Here is a 22,385-nt window from a genome sequence, read left to right as displayed (position 1 = left end):
TTTACCTCAAGTTTGAGGACCAGCGATCTCCGAGAACTTATTTGTCTCTTCTCCCCCAGAACTGAGGTTACAGATTTCTGCTGCTGCCCCAGCTTTTGTGTAGGTGCTGGGGATCTGAATCCAAGTCCTCATGTTTGTGTGGCAGGTACTTAGGTGCTCAACTCCCTTTTCCAATCCCTGAAACACATCATTTCGAAATGGAAGTGGGGAGCCCTGCTGGTCACCCTGTTTTCCTGCAGCTTTAGGAAGACAAGTAACAAGGATAAGCTCATTGTTTTGCTGTTAGGAGGCACACACAGCACAGGTCTCAGCAGAGGACCACGGTAAACACACAGTTCTGTGACACAAGTGCTGTGACACACTACACACACACACACACACACACACACACACACACACACACACACACCACCCTCCGAATAAACAAAACGTAATAAAAAAATGTCACTTTCTCCCCTTAGCGCCCAGGAAACCAGCACCCCACTTTCTGCTTCTATGAAAAGTGTGGGGACCTTATATAAAGGAGACCATAAAGTATTGTCCTTCGGTGTCTGGCATCTCTCGCTCAGCAGGACAGTCTTGAGGTTTATCCCTGTCCAGAGCCAGTGTTTGTCTGACACCTACTTCCAGCCAGTCACGGTTCTCTTCGGTATCTTAATTAAGCTCACACCACTCCTCCAGGCTCAGCTCCGCTGGTACTGTGTCTGCTCCATCATTATCCCAGCCGCCAACTTACCCCAACTTACCGCTCGCTCTGACTTGGCTTTTTGCCTGAGTACTACTTAATGTTCTACCAGCAAGTCTGCAAGTTCAGGAGGACAGAGCAGTGCTGGGCAGTTTACCCCTTGTCATGCTAACAACCACTGCTAAGCGTCCTTGAATGAATAGAGGAGCAATCTCGGTATGTTCTTTGCTTGGCAAATACATTTTCTCCCCTAAGATATCAACTGTTATGGGCTGAATCATGTCCCACAGGAAGATAGGCTGGTGTTTAACTGTACTATCCTCAGGTGGAACTCCTACTTACAAATAAGGTCTTTGTGGATGTCACCAGCATAAAATGAAGCCACCGAGGTGGACTTTGACCTAAGATGATTCATGTCTTAAGAAAAGAGACATGGGGACACAAGCAGACACAGAGGGAAGGTGGCTTGGGAGGTGGAGGTAGGATCTAGAAAAGCCCAGGTTGCTAGATGCTGGGAGGGAAAAGGAGCTTGGAGCCCTGGAGAAAGCATGACCCCACCCACTCATTCACTTTGGCCTTTTAGCTTTAGAACTGTGTGGAAATTCAATGTGCTGGTTTAAGCCCTTGGTGTTTGGGATGCTTGCCTTTCTTTTCCACAGGTACAGAACCTGTTAGTTTAATAGACTGCAGGAAATACATGAAAGAAGGCTGACTCTTATTGGATATGCATGTCTGGCTTGGACTGTCTAAAGATTCGGCAGACCAACATCACACAGAGCTTACTTTGTGTTATTGATTTCGCTATCCAAAGATGGCTTAAAAGTCTACAGAGGAATGTGCCTAGGCACCATGTCAGAATCATACCGTTTTATAAAAGGGATGGAGCACACAAGGATCTCAGTACTGTGATGGCCCTGGAACCAATTTCTAGTGAGACTGTGTTTTGTCGTCACAGCCCCAGGAAAAGAAACCACCATCAGGCCTCCATCTATGCTGGTACGTGCTCGCTGGGCCCAGGGTTATTCTGTATCTCTGTTAGCACTTAACCCAAACCAAACAGGCTATTGCCCTTAGGGTCTCCATGTTTGGACAATATCTAGGTGTAGGGGAATCTTGCCTCTCCATCAACAACCCCCAGACCTCTCAGTTAATCCCCTGACAGCCACAAGGACATGTTGTCCCACATACCACCAAGTGACTAACTTTCCAAGAACCTACCTCAAATCAGGTGATGTCAGACCTTAAAATTCTAGAACATAATCCCTTCCTCTCTTTTCCTCTCACTCTCTTTTCTTCCTTCCTTCGTTAATTCCGATTTATTCTGCTTTGGTGGTGATAGTTTAGCAACCTAGTCAAGGTAAGTCCAAATGGTGCTTCCAAAGCATGAGTTTTTAAGAAGTGGAGGGAACAGACTTTCTCCTGGCTGTGCTCCAGGTACAGAGGACACAACAGCTTCTCCTTTGATTCCTACAGTGTCACCCGGACCTGCTTGTTGTGCTCAGCCTGTGACTTATGAAAGCACAATTTACAGATGCTAGCCCTGGGCAGACAGAGCTGGTGTGGCGAAGCATTGTCCTCCCTCCCATAGCCTGGTCCAGCCCCACCCTGGGAGAAGGTGCAGACTTACGGTTCTCAAAGGAGCATGGTGTGGGGGGGATGCCAGAGGAGGCCGCACTGGGCTCTGGAAGGCCAGGCAGAAGCGCTGGCCAGTGTCCGGTGGGGATGAGGAAGCATAGATCCGGCTTTCTAGGCGTTCAGGCTCCTGCTTGTAGGACTCCAGGGGAAATGGGTGCTGCTTGGTCACTTGGGTGGGTGTTGATGGAGAAGAGGAGACGCTGGAGGCTGCAGGGAGATGACAGAGCTCATTAGAGGTGTGGCCTTGGCGGAGAAGAGGGCTCTGTGCTTCTAAGAGCCCATCCTTTCCTCTGACCAACCAACCAAGCAAACATAAAAACCAACCCAGAAATAGTAAATGTAGAAATCAAGGCAGAATCTAACATATGTTTTTCACAGCCTCTTATAAGTCCAGAGTTCAGAAGCACCCCGCACTGTCCATGCTGGGGTGCGAGCAGTGTTGGTGGCGTCATACGGTCCTGACTGTTCATACAGGGCTGGCCTACCCTCCACGTGGTCTCTCTCTCCTCGGCCGGTGCTGCTCCCTCTCTTCTCCCTCTCCACTACACATGTGCCCACAGCAAACGCCATGGAACCATACTGGTGGAGGTTGCTTAGAGGGAGATGCAGAGAGAGCTCAGAAGAACCAAGGTCCCTGCTGCACAAGTTCCATGAAGGTGCTTGCCTTGCAAGCAAGAGGACCTGGGCTTGGAGTCCACATAAGAGAGTCACGCTTGGTAGGGTGGTACACACTTCAATCTCTGCACTGAGGAGTGTTGGCAGAAACAGGCAGTCAGCTTGACCTACTTGGTGACCCCTTTATAGGGTACCCAAAGATGCCCTCCTGCATCCATGTGTGCAGGCACACATGTAGTCCCTCTAATATGTACACAGAGATGTGCGATATAAACACTCCTGATTATATAATTCTGCATGCCTCTATCTCTACCTCCTGACTGCTGGGATTAAAGGCGTATGCTACCATGCCCAACACCTCTTCTTTTATGAGGACATTTATCATACTGTATCAGGCCCACCACAACCCAACAGAACACACCCGAACTTGACTAACCTGAAAAACCCTTATCTCTGAATAAAGCCACATTCACAGTACTGGGCAGTAGTCTTCAACGTATGCTTTCAGGGACACAGTTTGATCCATAATAGTTAACTGGCAACATAATTCATGTACTGGCACCATAATGGCTCGGTCTCTGGAAATTTGAGGTCAGCCTGGCTTACATAGTGAGTTCCAGGCCAGCCAGGGCCCTATTGTGAGATCCTGACTCAAACAGACAAGAAAAAAACGAAGAGAGCTATAGATGCACACACACACACACACACACACACACACACACACACACACACACACACACACACAGACATGAGTGGGGGGTGGGCAGATGCTAGAGATCCTCAGAGCAGTGGCTATTCATGAATAAATATGAGGTAAGGATGGGTGGCAACACCAGAGGCCAGAAGAGAAGGGACAGACCTGCCCCGCACACTGTGGAGGGAATGTGGCACTGCCCATGCCTCGATTCTGAACTTTTGTTTTTCTTTCACATAGTGTCTCATATACCCCAGGCTGGCCTTGAACTCACTATGTAGCTGACCAAGTCTTCAGCAGGGTGTCAGCCTCCTCCCTCATAGTGAGGTCAGACAGAGCAGACCAGCTCCTCTTGTATGTATCAGACAGGAAACAGTTGACCCTTACAATCTCTGGCAGACACAAGTCCCACCTTAGTGCTTCCCTTGTGGGCATGCCTAACCTCCAGCGGGCATCGGATGGAGGCTGATGAGGTGTAACACAGCAGGGTGGTCCAGGTCGGCCAAGGAAAAACAAAACCTGCATCACACACTCATCCTAAAGATCTTCACTGGCAAACCCTGCTAAGGTCAGCGGCTTCCATGTGTTCAGACAGGGACAGTCCCCAATGAGAGAAAGCACGGATACCCAGTGCCCATGGCGCACAGTCAAACTTTCCTTGGACCTGTAACTCTACCTAATTTTCTCTTAGGCTTTCTGGTCGAACCCACATATGCATTTTCAAAGACACAGAACATGTACCTCTGTGGGGGTCATTTTTGCTGATCAAAACTACTTACGTGGAGTGAGGGAGATGGCGCAGCCAGCAAAGTGTTTAATTTGCAAGGATGAAGAGCAGAGTCTGATCTGAGAAACCACTCAAAACCAAAACAACCAAACCCAGGCATGGTGGTGCCCGCTTGTAAGCCCAGTTTTGGGAGGATCCCAGTGGTTTACCTAGCTTTCTTGGAAAATCCCAGGCCAAGTGCAAGACCTTGTCTCAACAAACAAACTAATACAAGATGGATACCACCCGAAGAGTAAACCCAAGGGTGTCCTGTGAGCACACACGTGTGCACCTGTATATGCCTGCAGCTCCCTAGATGAACACACACCCAGGGTCACACGGCCAGAAATGTTAGTTTATTTCTCAGAGCAGCTTCTCCTCACCGAGTGTCTGGGGTTATTAAAGTGCTGGTTCTGAAAGCAGAGCTCGAGCACCCAACTGCTTATCGAGGGGAGGAATGAGTCACCGCAGCATAGTGCCTGGCAGGAAGGAGTTGGCCTCACACCCTCTCCATGTGAGGAAGCTGGTAAGCAGAAGAGACAGAGAACCCTTGGCATGGGATGATGCCATCTGGAGTTCTTGAGAAAGGGGAGAGAATTTTACATGTACAGTGTTCACATCCTGCCGATCTGCATATGTCTGCAGCATCCCCGGAAGAATCTAGGGAAGGGAACAACCAGAGGGAAAGCTGTTCGCTGACACTGTTTCCTACCCCCATGCTTTCTATTGTGAGGATAGTGATGTCTAATCTCCACTGTCAATTTGACTGCATTCAGAATCACCATGGGAACATATCTCCCGGGTGTGACTATTAGGGTGTTTTCTGGAGAGGTTTAACTGTGGGTAGCATCATCTCATGGACTGGGTGTCACAGACTGAACAAAGGAGAAAGCTGTGAGTCTGTGTTCATTCTATTTCCAGACTGCAGACTCAGTGTGACCAGCTGCATTCCCTGCTGCTCTGCCTTCCCCGATACAGCACCCTCACCATGAGCTGAGAGACCCTTCCTTACAACTCTCCTTGTCAGGCATGTTGTCACAGCACCAAGAGAAGGAATTCTACAGGTATGTTTTATGGATTTTGAATTTTACCCTTTCCTATCCATTGTTCTTTATGAGCACATGTCCACCCTGCCCTAGTCCTCTCTCTAGCTCTCTGCCAGAGCTAGGGACAGCCTTGTCACCTAGAGCAGACAGGCTCCCTCCCTCAGTCTGTCTGTCCATCTTTGCAAGAAGCTGCCTACTCACACTATTCTCCTGTAAGAGGCCCAGCCACTGTTGGGTGAATGACCTCACTGACAGGGAAAACTCCCTGCTGGTTCTTTGGTTGGCTAACGATCACCATCACAGTGCAAACCACTACAGCAGAGGCCAGGAGAGAAGGCTGGAGGCCGAGGGGCACCGGCCCACAGCTAGCACTGGCCCATCCTACTTGCAACAGTGTGGCCTTTTCTGCTGGGAGGGATACTGTGGCTGCATGGCTCCTCACCTGCCTCAAGAAGACTCTCCACCCGGCCTGCCTCACCTCTGTCCTGTTTTCCATCCTTAGCCAGGGCCTCCCATGGGGACACAAATGCCCAGTGACTCCACAGGCTTCATCAAGCAGCTCTCTGTGATGGCGACATACACTCAAAACGAGTGACTTAACAAGAGAAGAGGGCTATCCTGGCTCATAGTTTCATTTCCTGACAGGTTGTCCTACTATGCAGCATGACAAAAGTGTGTGGCGACTGTCCGCCTCACGGCCAGGTCACAGGAGAGAAGTACGAAGATATTAAGATCCACAATTTCCTTCTAGGAAACATCTCCAATGACTGAAGAAACCCCACCAGCCCCTACTGCTGAAACTTCCCACAGGCACCAAGTTGGGGACCCAGTCTTTAAAATGAGAGTCACTGGGGGACAGTCCAGATACAGACCGTGGCAGAGGGGGAAGGGAATGTGTGTGGTGAAGGGACAGGTGACATGCCAGACGAAGGGGAAGGCTCACACAAGCAAATGCAGAGCATATGATTAGTGTAGGGGTGCAGGGAGAACCTCACTAGAATAAAATATACACCCCTCTTCTCCCTGGTGGGTGAGCATCTTCCTGTGCCCTGCAGCAATCCTGCCTCACACTCTAATGAGTTTGCCAGCTCCTCAGGCACCTACACCCCAGATGAAGAAACGGGTGGTCAGAGGAAGTTTAAGTACTTACGCCCCTCTTTCGGTCAAGTAAACAGAATTCATATATCCCGACTCCAGCTCTCAAACCCCTTCACTATAACCAAATCAAGATGCCACCAAGGGACAGGACTGAAGACGCAAAATCATGTAAAATCCCATCTCCGCCAAGTGAACTTTCTCAGAGACGGGGGCTCCACAGGGACTCCCTACAGGAAGACAGTCTGGAGGGGCCGAGGGCCCGGAAAGGGAGGGGAGAGGAGCAAAGGAATGGTGAAGGGTGTGCAGAGGAGGGGACTGGCCTGGAACTCTGAGTTCTCCATACTGGGTGGCCTTGGGCAGGTGGCTTTTGATCCAAGCTGGCAGAAAGAGAGGGACAAAGATCAATTGTCACCATGTGGGTGCTGGCTTCTCAGTAGTTATTGGGGATGGCTGTTAGGCTGGTGAGGACATTATTGGGTGATTTTTTTTTTCTGTTTGAATACTGGTGTCACTATTAGTAAATCAAGGGGCAAGAGGGACAGCACTGCTCCACCGTCATTCCCTTCACGACTCAAGGGTGCGGCGTGTCTAGCCTTTGATGTTGGGACGGTGCTGTCATCTGTAATGGTCACGCTCACTAAGCACACCATCAAGCTACAAAATCATAAAAGAATCGCATAATGTTTTAGGTGCGTTTATGATGGTACCAACCCACATTCATAGCTACCCCGGGGCATGTGCTGTTTACTTAGATCGTCACTACTTTCTGGACGGACGACAGTTTGGCTATCTACAAGTGCAGGTGCCTGCCCTGCTCAACAGTGGCTTCCCAGCAGCTTCTGGGGCCCAGCCTGGTGCAGGAGGAAGGGGAAGCCAGAGGCCCACTCCACGGTATGATGTTGGGGTGGGGGGGGGAAAGGGACAAACCCAAAGGGAAAAGCAAAACCAAAAGCATACCCAGCACCTCTGATCCATCCTGTATTGAATGCATATGTGCCCGAGGCAGGAGGGGTTCAGAGGGAGCAGCCAGCCCATAGGCAGAGGTGGGCAGGTCCTCTTAGATACCCGAAGGCTGGGCCTTTGACCTAGAGAGCAACAGGGATTGTTTCCAGTGCAGGTGACTTTCATACTAGGTGGGCAACGCCCATGGTAACTCCAAAAGGGACCCAGATGGTTCCCCTGTTAGGTTTTCTCTGAGAAGGCATCCTTCCCCTGCTTCTGAAGGTTTTTTTGCTGTGGGCAGTTGTCCACTCTGAGGGTGAACAATGGCTTTGATTTTTTTTTTTTTCTGGCTGCTGCCAAGCCCATGAATAAGCCCAGCGAGTGAATAGAAACGGACCCTGGCAGCCACACAGAATGCCAGGCAAGTGTCTCCAGACACCAGGGAGCCATGAGCCGGTGACTTCACAGGGCCTGGCTGGCCATGCTGGTGGGACCATGGCTGTTAGAGGGAGAAGGCAGGACAGAGACATCAATAAAGAGAAATGAGCACTGAGATTGTTGGACAAGGCTGAAATGGGGGCCTGGGCTTTAGAAGCTTGTAGCTCTAGGACTGGATTTACCTCCTAACTCATCAAAAATGCCCAACAAGGCATGCACCGGATAGCCAGCAGGTGCCGTTAATACAAGATCCCAGAGAAGGGGCAGTCTGTCAGGAACCCAGGTCCACTCAGGTGTCTCTGACCACATGCCTGGCTCTGGCAGGGGTGTGACAGCTGAACTTTAAAGGAGTTCACGTCCTGTCACCCTCAGACCAGGGCTCCCTCTGCCATGGCACCAGGAGGGTAGCAGCAGCCTTCCCTCCTTAGCAGACAGGGCCTTTCTTTTGGAAGTCCAGGTCACAGCCACCGCTTGGTACCCCTTAAGGCAGGATCAGCCAAAATACAGTTGGGAAGCCCTTCTAAAGGGTGCTAGGACAATGTGGCATTCTACCCACAGTACCTTAAGAAGAGCCACAGATCATAAGGATTGGTCCAAGTACCACACTTCTGAGATCTGGGTGCACAGCTCAGTTGGTAGAATGCTTTCTAACACACACAAAGCACTGGTTTTTATCCCTAGCGCCCTGTAAATCTGGGCATTGGCGGTGCAGGCCTGTAATCTCAGCATTTGAGAGGTGGAGGCAGGAGAATCAGAAGCTGTCTATGAATACAAAACCATGTTTGAGGGCAAGCTGAGATATATGAGACCCCATCTCAAAGACCGACCCACCAGCCAACCCCGACCAGCCAACCCCAAAGCAACCTAACATAAAAACACAAGCCCACAGCTACACACTAGCTCGCCCAGTCCTACAGATAGCAAGCCCTAGGCATTGGCTTGCCCAGTTCTATTGCTCCCAGGAGGCATTACACCAAGGTGACTTTTGGGCAAGCAGATCCTCTTTTCTCCAGCGATATTTTCCATGTGACAGTCTCCCACCTGTGACTTTATTTTTTCCCTTCCTCTCTAACCTACAATTTGAGTTGCTAGGTTACTCTTCTAGGCCACTTCTCTATCACCTGCCTCGGTGGGGCGCATTCCAGAGGAATCTCAGCCCTGTCCACCCATCCTCCTCCTGGCTCCAAACTCTGGGAGGAGCCTGAGCCTGTGCCTGCTGCTGCTGTGAAAGGAAAACACATTGGTTTCGGGATCCTTTACACGCTCTAAAAATACACCATTTACACCATCATTTTTGTCATTTGTAAATGAATCAGTATTTCACAGGTCCTCGGCTTAAATTTCTAATATAATGGATAGAGATGGCTATGACCACATAAACAACAGCTCCTCGGCACCCTCAGTCAGTTTTAGAACTACAGATATTAATATTTTCTCACTAATACATATTTAAAATAAAGCAAAGGGAAGGAAATGTATTTTTATGAATTATAAATATCTTTAATAAAGGGGCCAAGAAAAGATGCTAGATTTAAGTATCTGCTTTTTGTTCAGCCTAGTTAATATGTGATTTTGGTTGAAATACATATATCACTAATAATATAATACACATAACACACTATGAATATGTACTACTATATAATATGAATGTGCACTCAATATAACATATATTATATGTATATTATTGATAATATCTTGCCCATCAGAATCTGTGAATTATCCTTGGTGACCGCAAGGGTCCTTGGACTTCACTATTAGGACCAGGGTTCTATCCTGAACCTGTGCCTTTTCTCCTTTAATGATGCTCATAGGCCGCCTTGTCCTTGTAAGAATTCAAGTCCCTCATCTGGAACCGCAAGGTAAAACGCAGACCATCTCTTATATGTATTTAATGAAATTCTCTCCTTCCCTTTGCTAACCACATCCCAACACCATGAAGGACAAGGACTAAGGTTTGGATCTGGGTCCCTTTTGACACAGATGGTCTGTGCATAATTGCTACACTGCTCCATCACGCCCCCTGGAGGTGTTCACAATGAAAACACAAGTCCAACAGCAGATGGCAGAGTAGAACTCGCAGCTGCTTCAGATGGGAATTTAAGACCCCAAATTCCGACTGATGGGCAGGCTTGAGGGGGGCACTTTCAGAATAGCAACCCCTGCACAGTGAAGGTCCATGGTAGATGAGAAGCCCAGGCAAGAGGCAAGAGAACTCATAGAATTTGCCTAATGCTCTTTGCTCTTTAGGTCCATTTTGGTGGGTACCACCTGTGACTTTCTCAGTGATGTTAAAGAATGCTGGAGACATCAGAACACTCTGACACAGTGATTCACGGTTGTTCTGATGTCTGTGTCTTGCTCCAGTCCCCTTCAAAGGTTCCTCAAGGCCTCAAGATATGGCTCTCAATTGGTAGAGTGCCTGCCTAGCATACATGAAATCCAGCAATGTTAAAGCTGGCTCAGCCAGAAAAATGTCTACTGTATGAGTGTTAGGACCTGATTGTTGCAGTAAATATTAAAAAAATTAAAAACGGTTTATCTCTATTCCGGCCCTGAGGTCTCACTCCTCAGACCCGACTCTGATACAGAGCCATGCGCACCTCTGGACCCTGGTCTGAGCTGCCACCACAGCCCAACTTGTCCAAGCAACTCCCTTCCCCTGGTGGTTTACTACCGCCTGTTCTCCGCCTGTCCCGGGGTGTTTCTGTACCCCAAAATCCCACAAACACAACTCTACAGCCTGATAGCTTTGCATACAGGTTTATATGTTCAACTCTCAATCCACAAACCCTCCACACAACAAGATTGCATCAAATAAACAAAGATACAAACTACCTTTTTATATGAGATATGAGACCTGTAAAATCCTTAATGTTCATAGCTTTTTAAACACCAATCAGTCCCACCTGGGTTTAGCTGGCCCTTGGGAAGCTCCATGTTGCCAGGATCTTGCCTCTCCATCGGCTGACCTCCCTTAACCTCCTCCAAGGTCTCCGCCCTATCTACTTCCCTTGTCCTGCCCAGTCACTGGCTTTCCTTTATTTTACTAATTAAAATGGGAAGGTTCAGTTGAAGTCATGTGACTAGGCAGCCCTTTTTGGGGAAGTGGAATTAACATTAAAATACTAATAGCTTCAGGACAATCTACACCTTTTGCAATCCCAGATCCCATGTTAAAAACTGGACCTGGACATGCATGCTTGTAAACATATCACTTCAAGTAGAGGTATATGGATCCCTGGAACATGCTTGCTTAGTCAGTCTGGCAACTCCCAGGACAGATAAGAGATACTGTCTCAAAACATATGTGCATGTGTGCATGCGTGTGTGTGTGTGTGTGTGCGCGTGCGCACTTGAGCGCGCGCGCGCGTGTGTGAGAGCACACACAAGTTAATGAAGTAAAAGGTGAATGGAGCCTGAAAAATAACACTCTGGCCTCTACCCTTACATGCATACATGTATGTACACTTCCCCCATATATACCTATACACCTATATAAATATGAACACACATAGACACAGACAACAGACACGACATCACACACACACATACACACACACACACACACACACACACACACACACACACACACACACACACGTGACATATGGAATCCCTCCAAGGCAGCCTGAGAGGTGAACCAGCTGTTGCGATGTGCACAGTATCCTAATGTGAACAGCTGAGATGAAAACGTAAGGCCTGGATGGACAGGGCTAGAACCAGACAGGATGGAAATGCTATCCTGAGTCTCTACTGTCTACCCAGGAATCAACTGTCCTTCACTCTGCTTTGTGTCTTCAGATGTGTTAGTAGCATTTGCTGATTTATGGTCCTAGTGAGGCGTGCTTGTTTATTAAATCTCAAAGCCCCCCACTTGCATCCAACCTTCGCTACCCTGTGTGCTGCTGCTCTCAGAGTGCCTGGCTAGCATCTAGTTGATACCAACTATGTGTCTATTGTGTGCGCATTTTGGAATGATCAACTCCATCTGTACCACATCTGCTGTAACTTTCTTCCGACTAGTCACATCGCGCTATGGATAAAGGTACCCTAGTTGAAGAGGTTTCTAGGGAACACGGGAAGCACACAGAAGACCCACCCTGTCAAGCAGATGACTTTGTTCCATACTCTGCTGCATTTTAATAATGTACTAGAATAAGTGTTTTTATATCCTCCATCCCTGTTGTGATAAAAACACTAACCAGAAGCAACTTGGGAAGGAAAGGGCTCATATGGCTTCTATATCCTTGGTCACTGTTCACAGAGTGGCCAGAGCAGGAATACAAGGCAGGAACCTAGAGGCAGGAACTACAGCTTATGACACAGAGGAATGCTACTTACTGATATGCGTCACATGGCTTGCTTAGACTGCTTTCTTATACAGCTCAAGACCACCTGCAAAGGGACGGCACCACATCTCCATGGGATGGACCCGTTCACATCAACCATTAACCAAGGAAATGTTCCCAAAGGCTTGCCCACAGTTCAATCTGGCGGAGGCATTTTCTCAATTGAGGTTCCTTCTCTCTAAGTGATTCTAGCTTGTGTCAGGTTGACATAAAACTTAACCCCACGGGAAGTCTGTGGGTCTTGGGCCCTTGAAGGGTCCATCGGTTTTAGCTCTGTGCAGCTGTGTTCTTCCTGCTGGGTCCCTGAGCAACACACTCTGCTCACTTCCCAATGGAGGCCAGTGTGCCAGTGAGAGCAAAGGCTCACACACAGCATCCTAGGCCTGGTCAGAAGACGCCTCTCTGCTGCAGAGCTCATCTCTACTTCTGCCAGCTCAGGCACATTTAGCAGGGAAGTGGCTGGACCGCAGCTAGTTTATGTCCAGGTGACAAGCCTCACATGCTTCGCAGACACAGCTTGTGCCTGGCACACTGACTGTCTGGTCAGTGCTGGCCGAAGAGAAACTTCCCTGGGTTACGTGCTGGTTAAGCAGGGTGGATAAACTGAACCGGAAATCCTGGCTGGGGAAACCCTTTCTTTCCTCCACTGCCCTCCAGAGGAGGTCAAGGTGGCTAGGAAATCTAAGGTGGCCTTAGAGAATGGAAACTCCCTCATTAGGCAGTCTGTGGTAACAACTTGAGGACCTGGTGGTCCCCAGGCACAGGCCTGACCTTGAGGTCTGAGCTTTGCTAGTGGTTTCTAGGTCTTCCTTGGTGCCTCCTAGATGAAATTTTCTTAACCCTTAACTCAATTTGGGTAGAGTTAGGTTCCATGGCCTCAGTGGTCAGAGATGCCACTGAGAGGGAACAGGGTGCCCTTCTGCTCCTGAGGAAGGTCTGGCTGATCTTACTCTAAAATGTGTGTGATCCAGGAGCATCCCAGGCTGGAGGTGATCTGTCTGTACCAGGGACGCTCTAGGTCACAGATCTCTGATAAGCATTTGAGAGTTTTCCCACTGACCTTGGAAAATTCTGCTTGCCTCCCACAGGAAGGCTTCACAGAAAAAAAAAAAAAAAAAAAAAAAAAAGATCTTTGGTCTGGGCAGTCCTTCATGTCTGCCCTTGAAGAGTTCAGTGTAATACACTAACAGAGGAATCCTGGCGACTGGGACAGTTGAGCTGTGTCTGTGTCTCTGAAGTTATAAGCATGAAGTGCTGCATGTGGCTTTTTAAATGTGGATGTGGGAACAGAACTCAGGCCATCATGTTTACGTAGCAAGCACTGTACCAGCTGAGCTATCTTTTCAGCTATCATTATCTTAAAAATAATTACACTTATTTGTGTGTGTGCACATGGATGTGTGTGCTGTGGGCATTCACAGAGGTCGGAGGATAACTTCAGGGACTGTCGATCCACCACGAGTCTATTCCCAGGGACTGAACGCGGTCATTAGGCTTCGCAGGAAGCACCTTCATCCGCTGAGCACGTGTCAACCCATTCCCATCACCTCTTTCTGCAATGGAGAGATGCAGGCTCTGAGAGGCAGAGCCCTCAACCTAAAGCCCACGCAAGCCCTGTAACCTCTTAGGTCCTCAGATGAGGGTGCACCTCTCCTGTGCCAGCAGAACTTTCACACTCAGAAGTCACAACCCTCGTCAGTCCAAACAACAAGAGGAAGGAGTTTCTCCAGAGAGGATGGATTTACAGGGACCAGCAAGACTTTACAGCAAGAAAACATAGGCTATATTAAGTTATATGTGCATGCAGAGGCAGGGGAGGTTTTTAAAGGTAAAGTGAAGAGAACACTATAAGTAGTGTTGTACCAGTATCCTAGGTATCGGGGTCAGTAACAAGGGTGGCAACAGTCCAAGCTAAGCACAGGTTGCCGGGTGGATGTCTTTGCAGAGGCATGCACTATGCAAGGCTGTGGGAGCCTTTGTGCAAGGCTGTGGCTCTGGCTGGGTCTTTTGTGGTCACTCTTGGAATCATAAATGTGTGACACAGATCCCCTTCAGATGTGTTCTTAGATGGAGACTGGCTGCCTACCCAGGACCAGAAAAGTTACCGTAACCTTGATTTTTCTGAGATACCGGTTTACAATAGCATTTCTCAGGAAGTGGCCACAGCAGGGCTGGCTGCTCAGTTCAGCCAGGCATCTCTAAGGCACGAAGCAGCAAAGTTTTGTTGAGACTGGATCTGGAACTAATTCTGCTGAGCGGGGGGGGGGGGCCCAAGGTCAAGGAAGGTCAAGTGGCCATGAGGCCTCCAAATATGAACTTTCCAGCTTGCCCCTGGCTGAGTGGCCTCACGCATGATGATTCCCCCGCATTGCGCTGAGGATGGTGCTCCATCTTAAGCCTCTCTGGGAATTTCTTGTTCTGAACCAGACTCACAGTCATTGCTTTAGCTGCTGGATGACTCCCCAAAAACTGGGAAAGAAATCCTTCCTTCCGTGTGTGTGTGTGTGTGTGTGTGTGTGTGTGTGTGTGTGTGTGCGTGTGTGTGTGTATGTGAGAGAGAGAGAGAGAGAGAGAGAGAGAGAGAGAGAGAGAGAGAGAGAGAGAGAGTTTCATGTAGCTCAGGATAGCCTCTAAGTCTATGTGTATCTAAAGATGACCTTGATCCTTCTGCCTCTACCTCCCGGCGTTGGCGTGACAACCATGAACTACCACACCTGGGATGAACCCAGGACTGTGTAGACCAGACAATCAATCATTCTATCAACTGAGACATGTCTCTCTTATCCCTCTTATTGCCAAGTTAGTGGTTCTCAATCCTGCTGAGCCCCAGGATCCTCTGATCTGTAATGAGTTGCATGGGATCCCAGAACACACGTTCCTTGTTTATTCTGCTTCTGAAGTAACGTCAGGATGTTACTTGGCTTCTAGAATGTGTGTGCCAAGGGGTCACCACGGAACAAGTTCACAGAACCTTTCCTACGAGTGTTTTGACTCCCACAGTGCCAGCTCCTAGTGGGAGCTGTGCCCACTCTGCAGGTCTGGATAACCAAGCCTGAAACTTCCGAGGGACCTTCGCTGCTTTTCTCATCACTGTGAAGACAGCCCATGACAGAAGCAGTTTTAGGATGGAGAGGTTTATTTTTGGCTCACAGTTTGTCACTATGGCTAGGGAGGGGCTCTGTCTGTGGTGGTGGTGGCTTGTGGTGTGACTTGTCCATATTCTGGTCAATTAGGAAGCAGAGTACTTGGGCCATAAGAAAGACTGTGGCACAAACCTGAAGGCCAGCCTTTAGTTCGTCACATCTACCAGCCAGAGTCTGTGTCCTAAAGGTTCCAAAAACCACATCTCTAGCTACGGGCCTACTGGTCAAACCACAGGAGCCTTTCAATCTGTAACAGACCCTTCTTAGGAGGACACAGGGCAGAAGTCAGTAGAAAACCAGAGTGCTATCTGTCTGGAACCTGCCAAAAGCAGTTTCTAGAGCATGCCCTTTAAAATTTGAAAATTATACCTATCTGAATTGATTCAGAACCAGCGATGGTAGCTCCTTCCCATGCAGCCCACAGCCTCCCTATAAGTGTGGCTTCCCATGTTATCCCCACCTCTCTGGTTAAATATTTATTTTTACTTTATGTGAGTGTCTTGCCTGCGTGTGTGTCTGTGTACCACATGAGTATAGTACCAGTGGAGGTCAGAAGAGAGTGTCCAACCCACTGGAACCGGAGTTACGGACAATTGTGAGCCATCCTGTGGGTGCTGGGAGACAAACCTAAGGTTTCTCTGCAAGAGCAGAAGAAGCTGCTGAGCCGTGTCTCAAGCCCCTGAACTACCTCCTGATGGTCTGCCCTGCACCTCCTCCTGGCAGGCAGTTTTACCCTACAGGCACCTTTTAGACCACCCCAGTCCTCCAGGCTCTGGGCTCAGAGCAGGTGAGAAGATGGTAGATGGTCCCAGATGGGTTTTGAACTACCATCCCTCCTGGGGTGTGTCCCAGTTTTCCAGGTGTGCAGCTATCTGGAGAAACCAGAACACACTTTTAAAGACATAAGGTATAGACCACAGTGCTTAAACCTTTCCTGCGAGGGCCATGGTCAGCAAGCAGGAGGAGAAGGCCAGGGCTGGCATTAGAGACACTGCTGAATGCCCTCTTGCCTAGCTCCCCTGTGGTGTGCTCTCCCTGGGCAATGGCTGGTGGCCAGTGTGGGCATTCCCTTCCAGGAGGCTGGCCACAGCCAGCTGCCATGGACTCTGACCAAGACTGTCCTGGGGCTCTGCTGACTTGATACATCATCTGACACAGCCTGCCAGGCCCTTGGGGTGTGAGGTGCCAGTGAGTCGGCAGGGGAGGCCGGGAAGATATCCAGACAACTTCTGCCCAGAGCCATTCTGAGGACTCAGCTGCTCTCCTTCCCAGAACGAAGGGACTATGAGTTCTGCTCACTGGCCTCAAGGATTGGTGGGTGAGTCTCCCTAAAGAGGCAGGGAAAGAAGGCCCACTCTTATGGGAAGGAATGGAGGATCTCCGGGTGGAGACATGGGAACTACCTTTTCAAGATGGCCCAGATCTCAACCCTAGCATGCATGCACTGCTGCCTCTCAATGAAGCAACAATGTGAGAGTTCAAAGCCATTCAAGATGACAACAGCCCATGGAGTCTTTTTTCTCACGTTTTAAAAAGAGGGATAACACCTGAACTGGAAGAAACCCAGTCAGGGATCCTCTTTCCTGAGATCCTTGGGTTCCTGATACTTCCAGTGTGATGTCCAATACCTGCTACTGTTAGATCATGACTCACAGGGAGGGAGCACTTGGTCCCTGACATGCAGGCTTAACGGTGCCAAAGTCCCTGTTCCCTGCCACATTTTTCATCCACCAGGCCTGCTGCATCGGTGGGCCACCTCTTCTTTCTACACACGGAAATACCTGGTTCCAACCTAGCTCCGCCTTGCTGTCTGATGGAGGCTGGCCCTCATGAGGTCACTGAGCACAGTCCACAAAAGGGAGGCAGCCACTCGAAAGCTACGGGGCTGAGGCGGGTCTCCAGATTCAACCAGACCTCTAATACACGTGGCCTCTTATACCACACTTCCCCATAGATTTCTAGAAGCAGAACACTTTGCTTAAAGAAGTGGGACTTTGCAATGATCTTGATCTGCTCCCATGTTCCTGTGTCTGTTGTTGCTCTGCACGGCTTTCCAAAAGCCTTCTCTGCTTTCTGGGGCATGGCTCTTCCTTCCAGCTACTTTAAACATTCCAGCATCATAAAACTGTGTGTGCTGTGGTGCTACAATTTCTGTGCGGGGGGGGGCAAGGGGGTGTAAATCCTAGACCCTGGGGTACTCTAGGCACGTGCTGTTCCAGTGAGCTCCACCCTTAACCCTTCATTTTACTAAGACGGGGGGCAGCTCAGCCTTCAGAGGGCCAGCATTGAGGTGATTATTTGTCTCCTGTTTCCTCCGCTGAATGAGTCTCATTCATCACCATAATCCTGCCACACAGTTTCCACTCAGGTACTGGCAGTTCCTATATGAGACACCTTTGCTTAACAATGTTACCAAGGGGACCGCTCATGGAAGAACAAACGGACCATTATATGTTATCATAATTTAAAACATGAAGAAACTGAAAAAGACAAGTGCTATGGATATTTGCAAATCACGTGTGTCATAAAGGCTTGTATCCACAAAACATAAAGAGTTATCAGGACTGGTGTGATGGCTGTGTGAGAGGCAGCTCGGCAGTTCAGCATACACTGTGCCTGCGGAGGACCCGAGCTCTGTTCCCAGCACCCACTTCAGGTGACTCACAATTGCCTGTGACTCCAGTTTCAGGGAACCCATTGCCTCTAGCCTCTGCAGGCACCTGCACACACACGCACACACACACACACACACACACACACACACTCTCTCTCTCTCTCTCTCACACACACACTTACACAAACATCAAATACACACACTCTCACACACACACATCACATACACACACTCACACACACACACACTTACACACACATCAAACACACACACACATTACACACACACACACTCACACACACATATACACATACTCTCTCTCTCTCACACACACCACAGACATATACACACACTCTCTCTCACACACACATACAATCAAAATTAAAATAAAATACATCTAAAATATTAACACAATACATAAATTATCATTTTAAACTGCGCACACATGCACATACACACATAAGTTAAAAACAGAAGAGATTTGAACCCTGCCCAGCACCACACAGCACAGGTGAGGCAGAAGACACTGAGCGGCCCAAGACACTCAGGACAGCCGGTGCCACTGAGATGAGCAAGTACGTGGTGGAGAGGAAGAAGCGGAAGGATGTGAACACAAAGGGAAGAGGTAGAGCTGGAGGGAGTGAGGACCAGCCTGGTGTGAGCAGCCTGCATGGCCACCTGAGGCCATAGTGTGGTCCTGCCTGGCCTATGCTGTCACCAGGGACTATGTCTCTGTCTGTGGCCCCGCAACAACAGGATATCCAAGAGGAGTCCTGGTGAGGATCCGGTGCTGATGGTGTAGCAGAAGCCAGAGGCCTCAAACCAGACCAACGACTCACTGCAGTGAATCTCTGCGAGTAAGCTGTTTGGGCAAAAGGGCATATGCACTGTGTGACACTCGGTGACACTCCACAGCTTCCAGGTCAAGATGTCTCTTTGTTTTTATTTTTAACCTACTTATTTTTATTATTTTTGCTTTCTTTTGGGGGGAGAAGTGTCAGGGGTGGAGGGCAGGTAAGGAGGGACAGGGAGATGAGTGGGATTGGGGTGCACGATGTGAAATCTACAGAGAACCAATAGAAAGTTAAGACAATAATCTGAAACATTCATACAATACGTAATGCATCATTTCAAAGTGTGCGGCACGGTGGTATGTCACACTCACATGGTGTGGACATTGTCACACTCACATGCTGTGGACATTGTCACATTCACATGGTGTGGACATTGTCACACTCACATGCTGTGGACATTGTCACACTCACATGGTGTGGACATTGTCACACTCACATGGTGTGGACATTGTCACACTCACATGGTGTGGACATTGTCACACTCACATGGTGTGGACATTGTCACACTCACATGGTGTGGACATTGTCACACCCACATGGTGTGGACATCACATTGTGTGTCCCCCAAGCCCTTTATCTTCCCAAGCACAAAGCCTACACTCATTCTTTTTTTCTTTTCTTTTCTTTCTTTCTTTCTTTCTTTCTTTCTTTTTTTTTTTAAATGACTGGCTTACTTAGTCTTTCAAGGTTTGTTTATGCTGTCCTGCCATGTGTCCAAATCTCCGTTTTGCTGCAGGTTGGGTAACACACACAGCAACACAGCGACTTTTACAACTCCCCGCCAACACCACCCTCCCAGTTGCACCAGGTCTAAACCTCTTATTTCTGTGACCGTATACCAAAGGCCTAGCATGAGGAGCAAGCTCCTAAGTGTTCTGCTGGCCTGGCCCCAGTCCCCCTTGGTCAGAACCTGTCTTAGCCTGTGTGAATGCTGGTCCGAACCTCCAGGGGTCTGGGTGCGTAGGTGCCCATCCCTGGTCATAGATCTGGGTACGGTCAGCAGGCCCAGGCAGGCAGGAAGCCCAGGCAACGTCAGACTTCCCTGTCCTTCCATAGCCAAGTTTCTGAGGTGCTAGCTGAGAAGCCCTGCCAAGGGTAATGTGACATTTACATGACACCGGGTAGGGCTGCCCTGGTGACATAACAGGAGTGGGTGTGTCTCTGGGCACTGTGCCCACAGCTCGGCACAGTCTGATGACTCTGTGTTGTGTAAATTAAAGCAGTAGTCACCTGCTCCTCCAAGTCACAGCTGAAACCTGCACCCTCTGATGTGACAACAAACCACGATGTCTGTCACCTGTACCCAGGGACTTGGCTGTTCTCCTTCCTAGTTCTTTCCTAAGCGGATCCACTCGATGGAGTGTTGGTGAGCTTCCTTGTTAATAGGACACTGTGCTGGGGCTTGGCTGCATTGGCAGGAGGCACAGTCCTTTGTCCTCAAGGGCTTCAGCCACCAGTTCTAAACCCCTCACCGGCTCAGGCTGCTTTCTTCAATCGGGCCGTGTGTCTGACCATCAGTGAACTGGACTAGTCAGACCTCACCTCCGCACTGGGGCAACTCTACTAGAAAGCAAGTGGCTTCAACCCCCAAAGTGTATGTACATGAAGGTGGTTCTGGCAAGGTTGTAAAGCCTGGTGCTAGCCTGCTTTCTAGAAGATGAAATGGTCATCTCTGGCCTGAGTATTTTGGAACTAGGCCCTTTTTGGGGGGAAGAGGGGGGTCATTCCCTGAAGATAGGTACTGCTTCTACAGGATGATGGCTGGCTTGGAAAACAGTCTGAGGCTGATGTGGGAGGAGGTAGCCCTACTCTGTGTCTCTACGATTAGCTCTTCATGGATGGATACCCACAGGGCCTGGGTCGCTCAGCATGTCCACAATGAAGCTGGGCTTGGGCCCAGAGAGCTTCTTCTCTCACTGCTGCTCAGAGCTTGCAATCTCCAGTTCACCCGACTCCTCCTCCTCCCCTGATGTGGACTGTGCAGACAGACTGGGACAGGCTGGCAGCAGCTGTAGCTGACTGTACCCAGCTCATGAGCACCATGCAGCTCCTGAGGTGTCTGCACTGTGTGAGGAGCATCAGTCTCCCCAGTCAGGCTCAGGATAGCACCATGACGTGGATGTGGTAACAAGGCTGCTCTGGTGGCCTGGAGCAGGGGAGGGGAGGGGCTTCGGAGAAGCAAGAGCAGGCCTTCTCTGGAGGCCCAGGTCTAGCGAGTCATTCACCCGTGATCAGCCCCGGTCCTTCTTTCCCTGGCCTAGGTATTTCACGGCCTAGAAGAGACTGTCCTGCATAATCATGAAAGGTGTCTCCCCTCCCCTCAGCTCTCCTCCTAACATACCAAACTTCCAGAAACACGGCATCTTGCATTTGTAAATCAGAGGACCAAGGCTGGAGAGACCTCTCTTTCCAGGTCAGATCAAAAGAACACACCTGAAGAGCCAGAGAGAAAGGACCAGACGGGAGAGGACCCAACAGAAGGCGGAGCATCAGTGCTGGGCTCTCATGGGGGTCATCAGGTTGGCGCTCTGCTTGGCTGGCTATAGATTTCAAAGCACAGGGGAAGTCTCCTGTTCACAGCCTAGAGAGTCTACCTGCAGACTCAGTTTCTCTTTCCTTGCTCAGTGGCCCCAGTGTTTTCATGGGGGAGATGAAGAAATGGACCCAGGGAGGGGCAGGTGGCCACGGCCCCTGGCATATTAAGAGGAAGAGCAGGCAGGGTGGGGGTAGGGAGGATGAAGACAATATGAGGGTTAAGTAAGAGCCCCCTCCCCCATACACACACAGAGGAAGGGTACAGAACCAAGGCCAGCCAAATGGACACCAACCTGGAGAACATTTGAGTGGGTTCTGCCAGGATGTAGCGGGGTTGGGGGGTGGCTGGAAGAGTACACACCTGTTTGTCTAGGGGGCCTAGCTGGTGGGGAGGGAGGGGGCGAGGTGGATGGTGTGGAGGAAGGATATGCAGGCCAGGACACTGGGCAAACAATGATGCTCGAATTTATGCACTATCTGTCTGCTATGGACAGGGAACTAGGGCCTAACCCAAGTGAGGGGAGGGGACAGAAGGGAACAGGAGGTGTTGGGAGCAGCCTCCCATGGAAATGGAACGTCAGAGTCCAGAACATGCCACACAGAAGGAGATGACCAAGTCAATGGTTCAAGGTTACCAGATGAAGAAGGAAGGTCAAACAAGCCCTGGGAGGTCTGGGGACCTCTTGCCATGAGTGAGAATGGAGGGACAAAGCTGGGGATCAAAGAGTGTCCCCATGGAAACCTGTCCCTGTGAGGCCCTGCCATCACATCCCTCACACTACAATATAAAGGACAAAGGGATTTAAGCACCAGGCAGCTTAAGTGAGAGTTGGGGGAATTCCCTGCTAGCCAGCAGAGCTTTCCGAAACGTCGTAGAGTGGCTCTAAGTACTCTTGAGGTCCAATGCCACCTCTTCTTCTCTGGCCTATAGTTCCTGCTCTAACAAGGGGCATCTCCCTGTTGCCTGGGCA

At 49.5% G+C, this 22,385-nt stretch overlaps 1 protein-coding gene across 3 annotated transcripts in view; it reads right to left on the bottom strand.

Annotated features, from left to right (window-relative positions):
* The window catches only part of PRKAG2 (protein kinase AMP-activated non-catalytic subunit gamma 2), a 227,500-nt gene that overhangs the window by 76,102 nt on the left and 129,013 nt on the right, over positions 1 to 22,385 (bottom strand). For all 3 annotated transcript variants that reach the window (XM_080936436.1, XM_080936437.1, XM_080936438.1), the window contains one exon: positions 2,313 to 2,527. In XM_080936436.1, the coding sequence (XP_080792562.1) occupies positions 2,313 to 2,527 (215 nt within the window). The remainder of the gene's footprint in view (positions 1 to 2,312; positions 2,528 to 22,385) is intronic.

This window comes from Micromys minutus, assembly GCF_963924665.1.
Source record: "Micromys minutus genome assembly, chromosome: 23".
NCBI classification, from domain to species: domain Eukaryota; kingdom Metazoa; phylum Chordata; class Mammalia; order Rodentia; family Muridae; genus Micromys; species Micromys minutus.
Note: the sequence above shows the minus strand (reverse complement) of the source record. Positions and strands in the feature narration are given on the sequence as shown.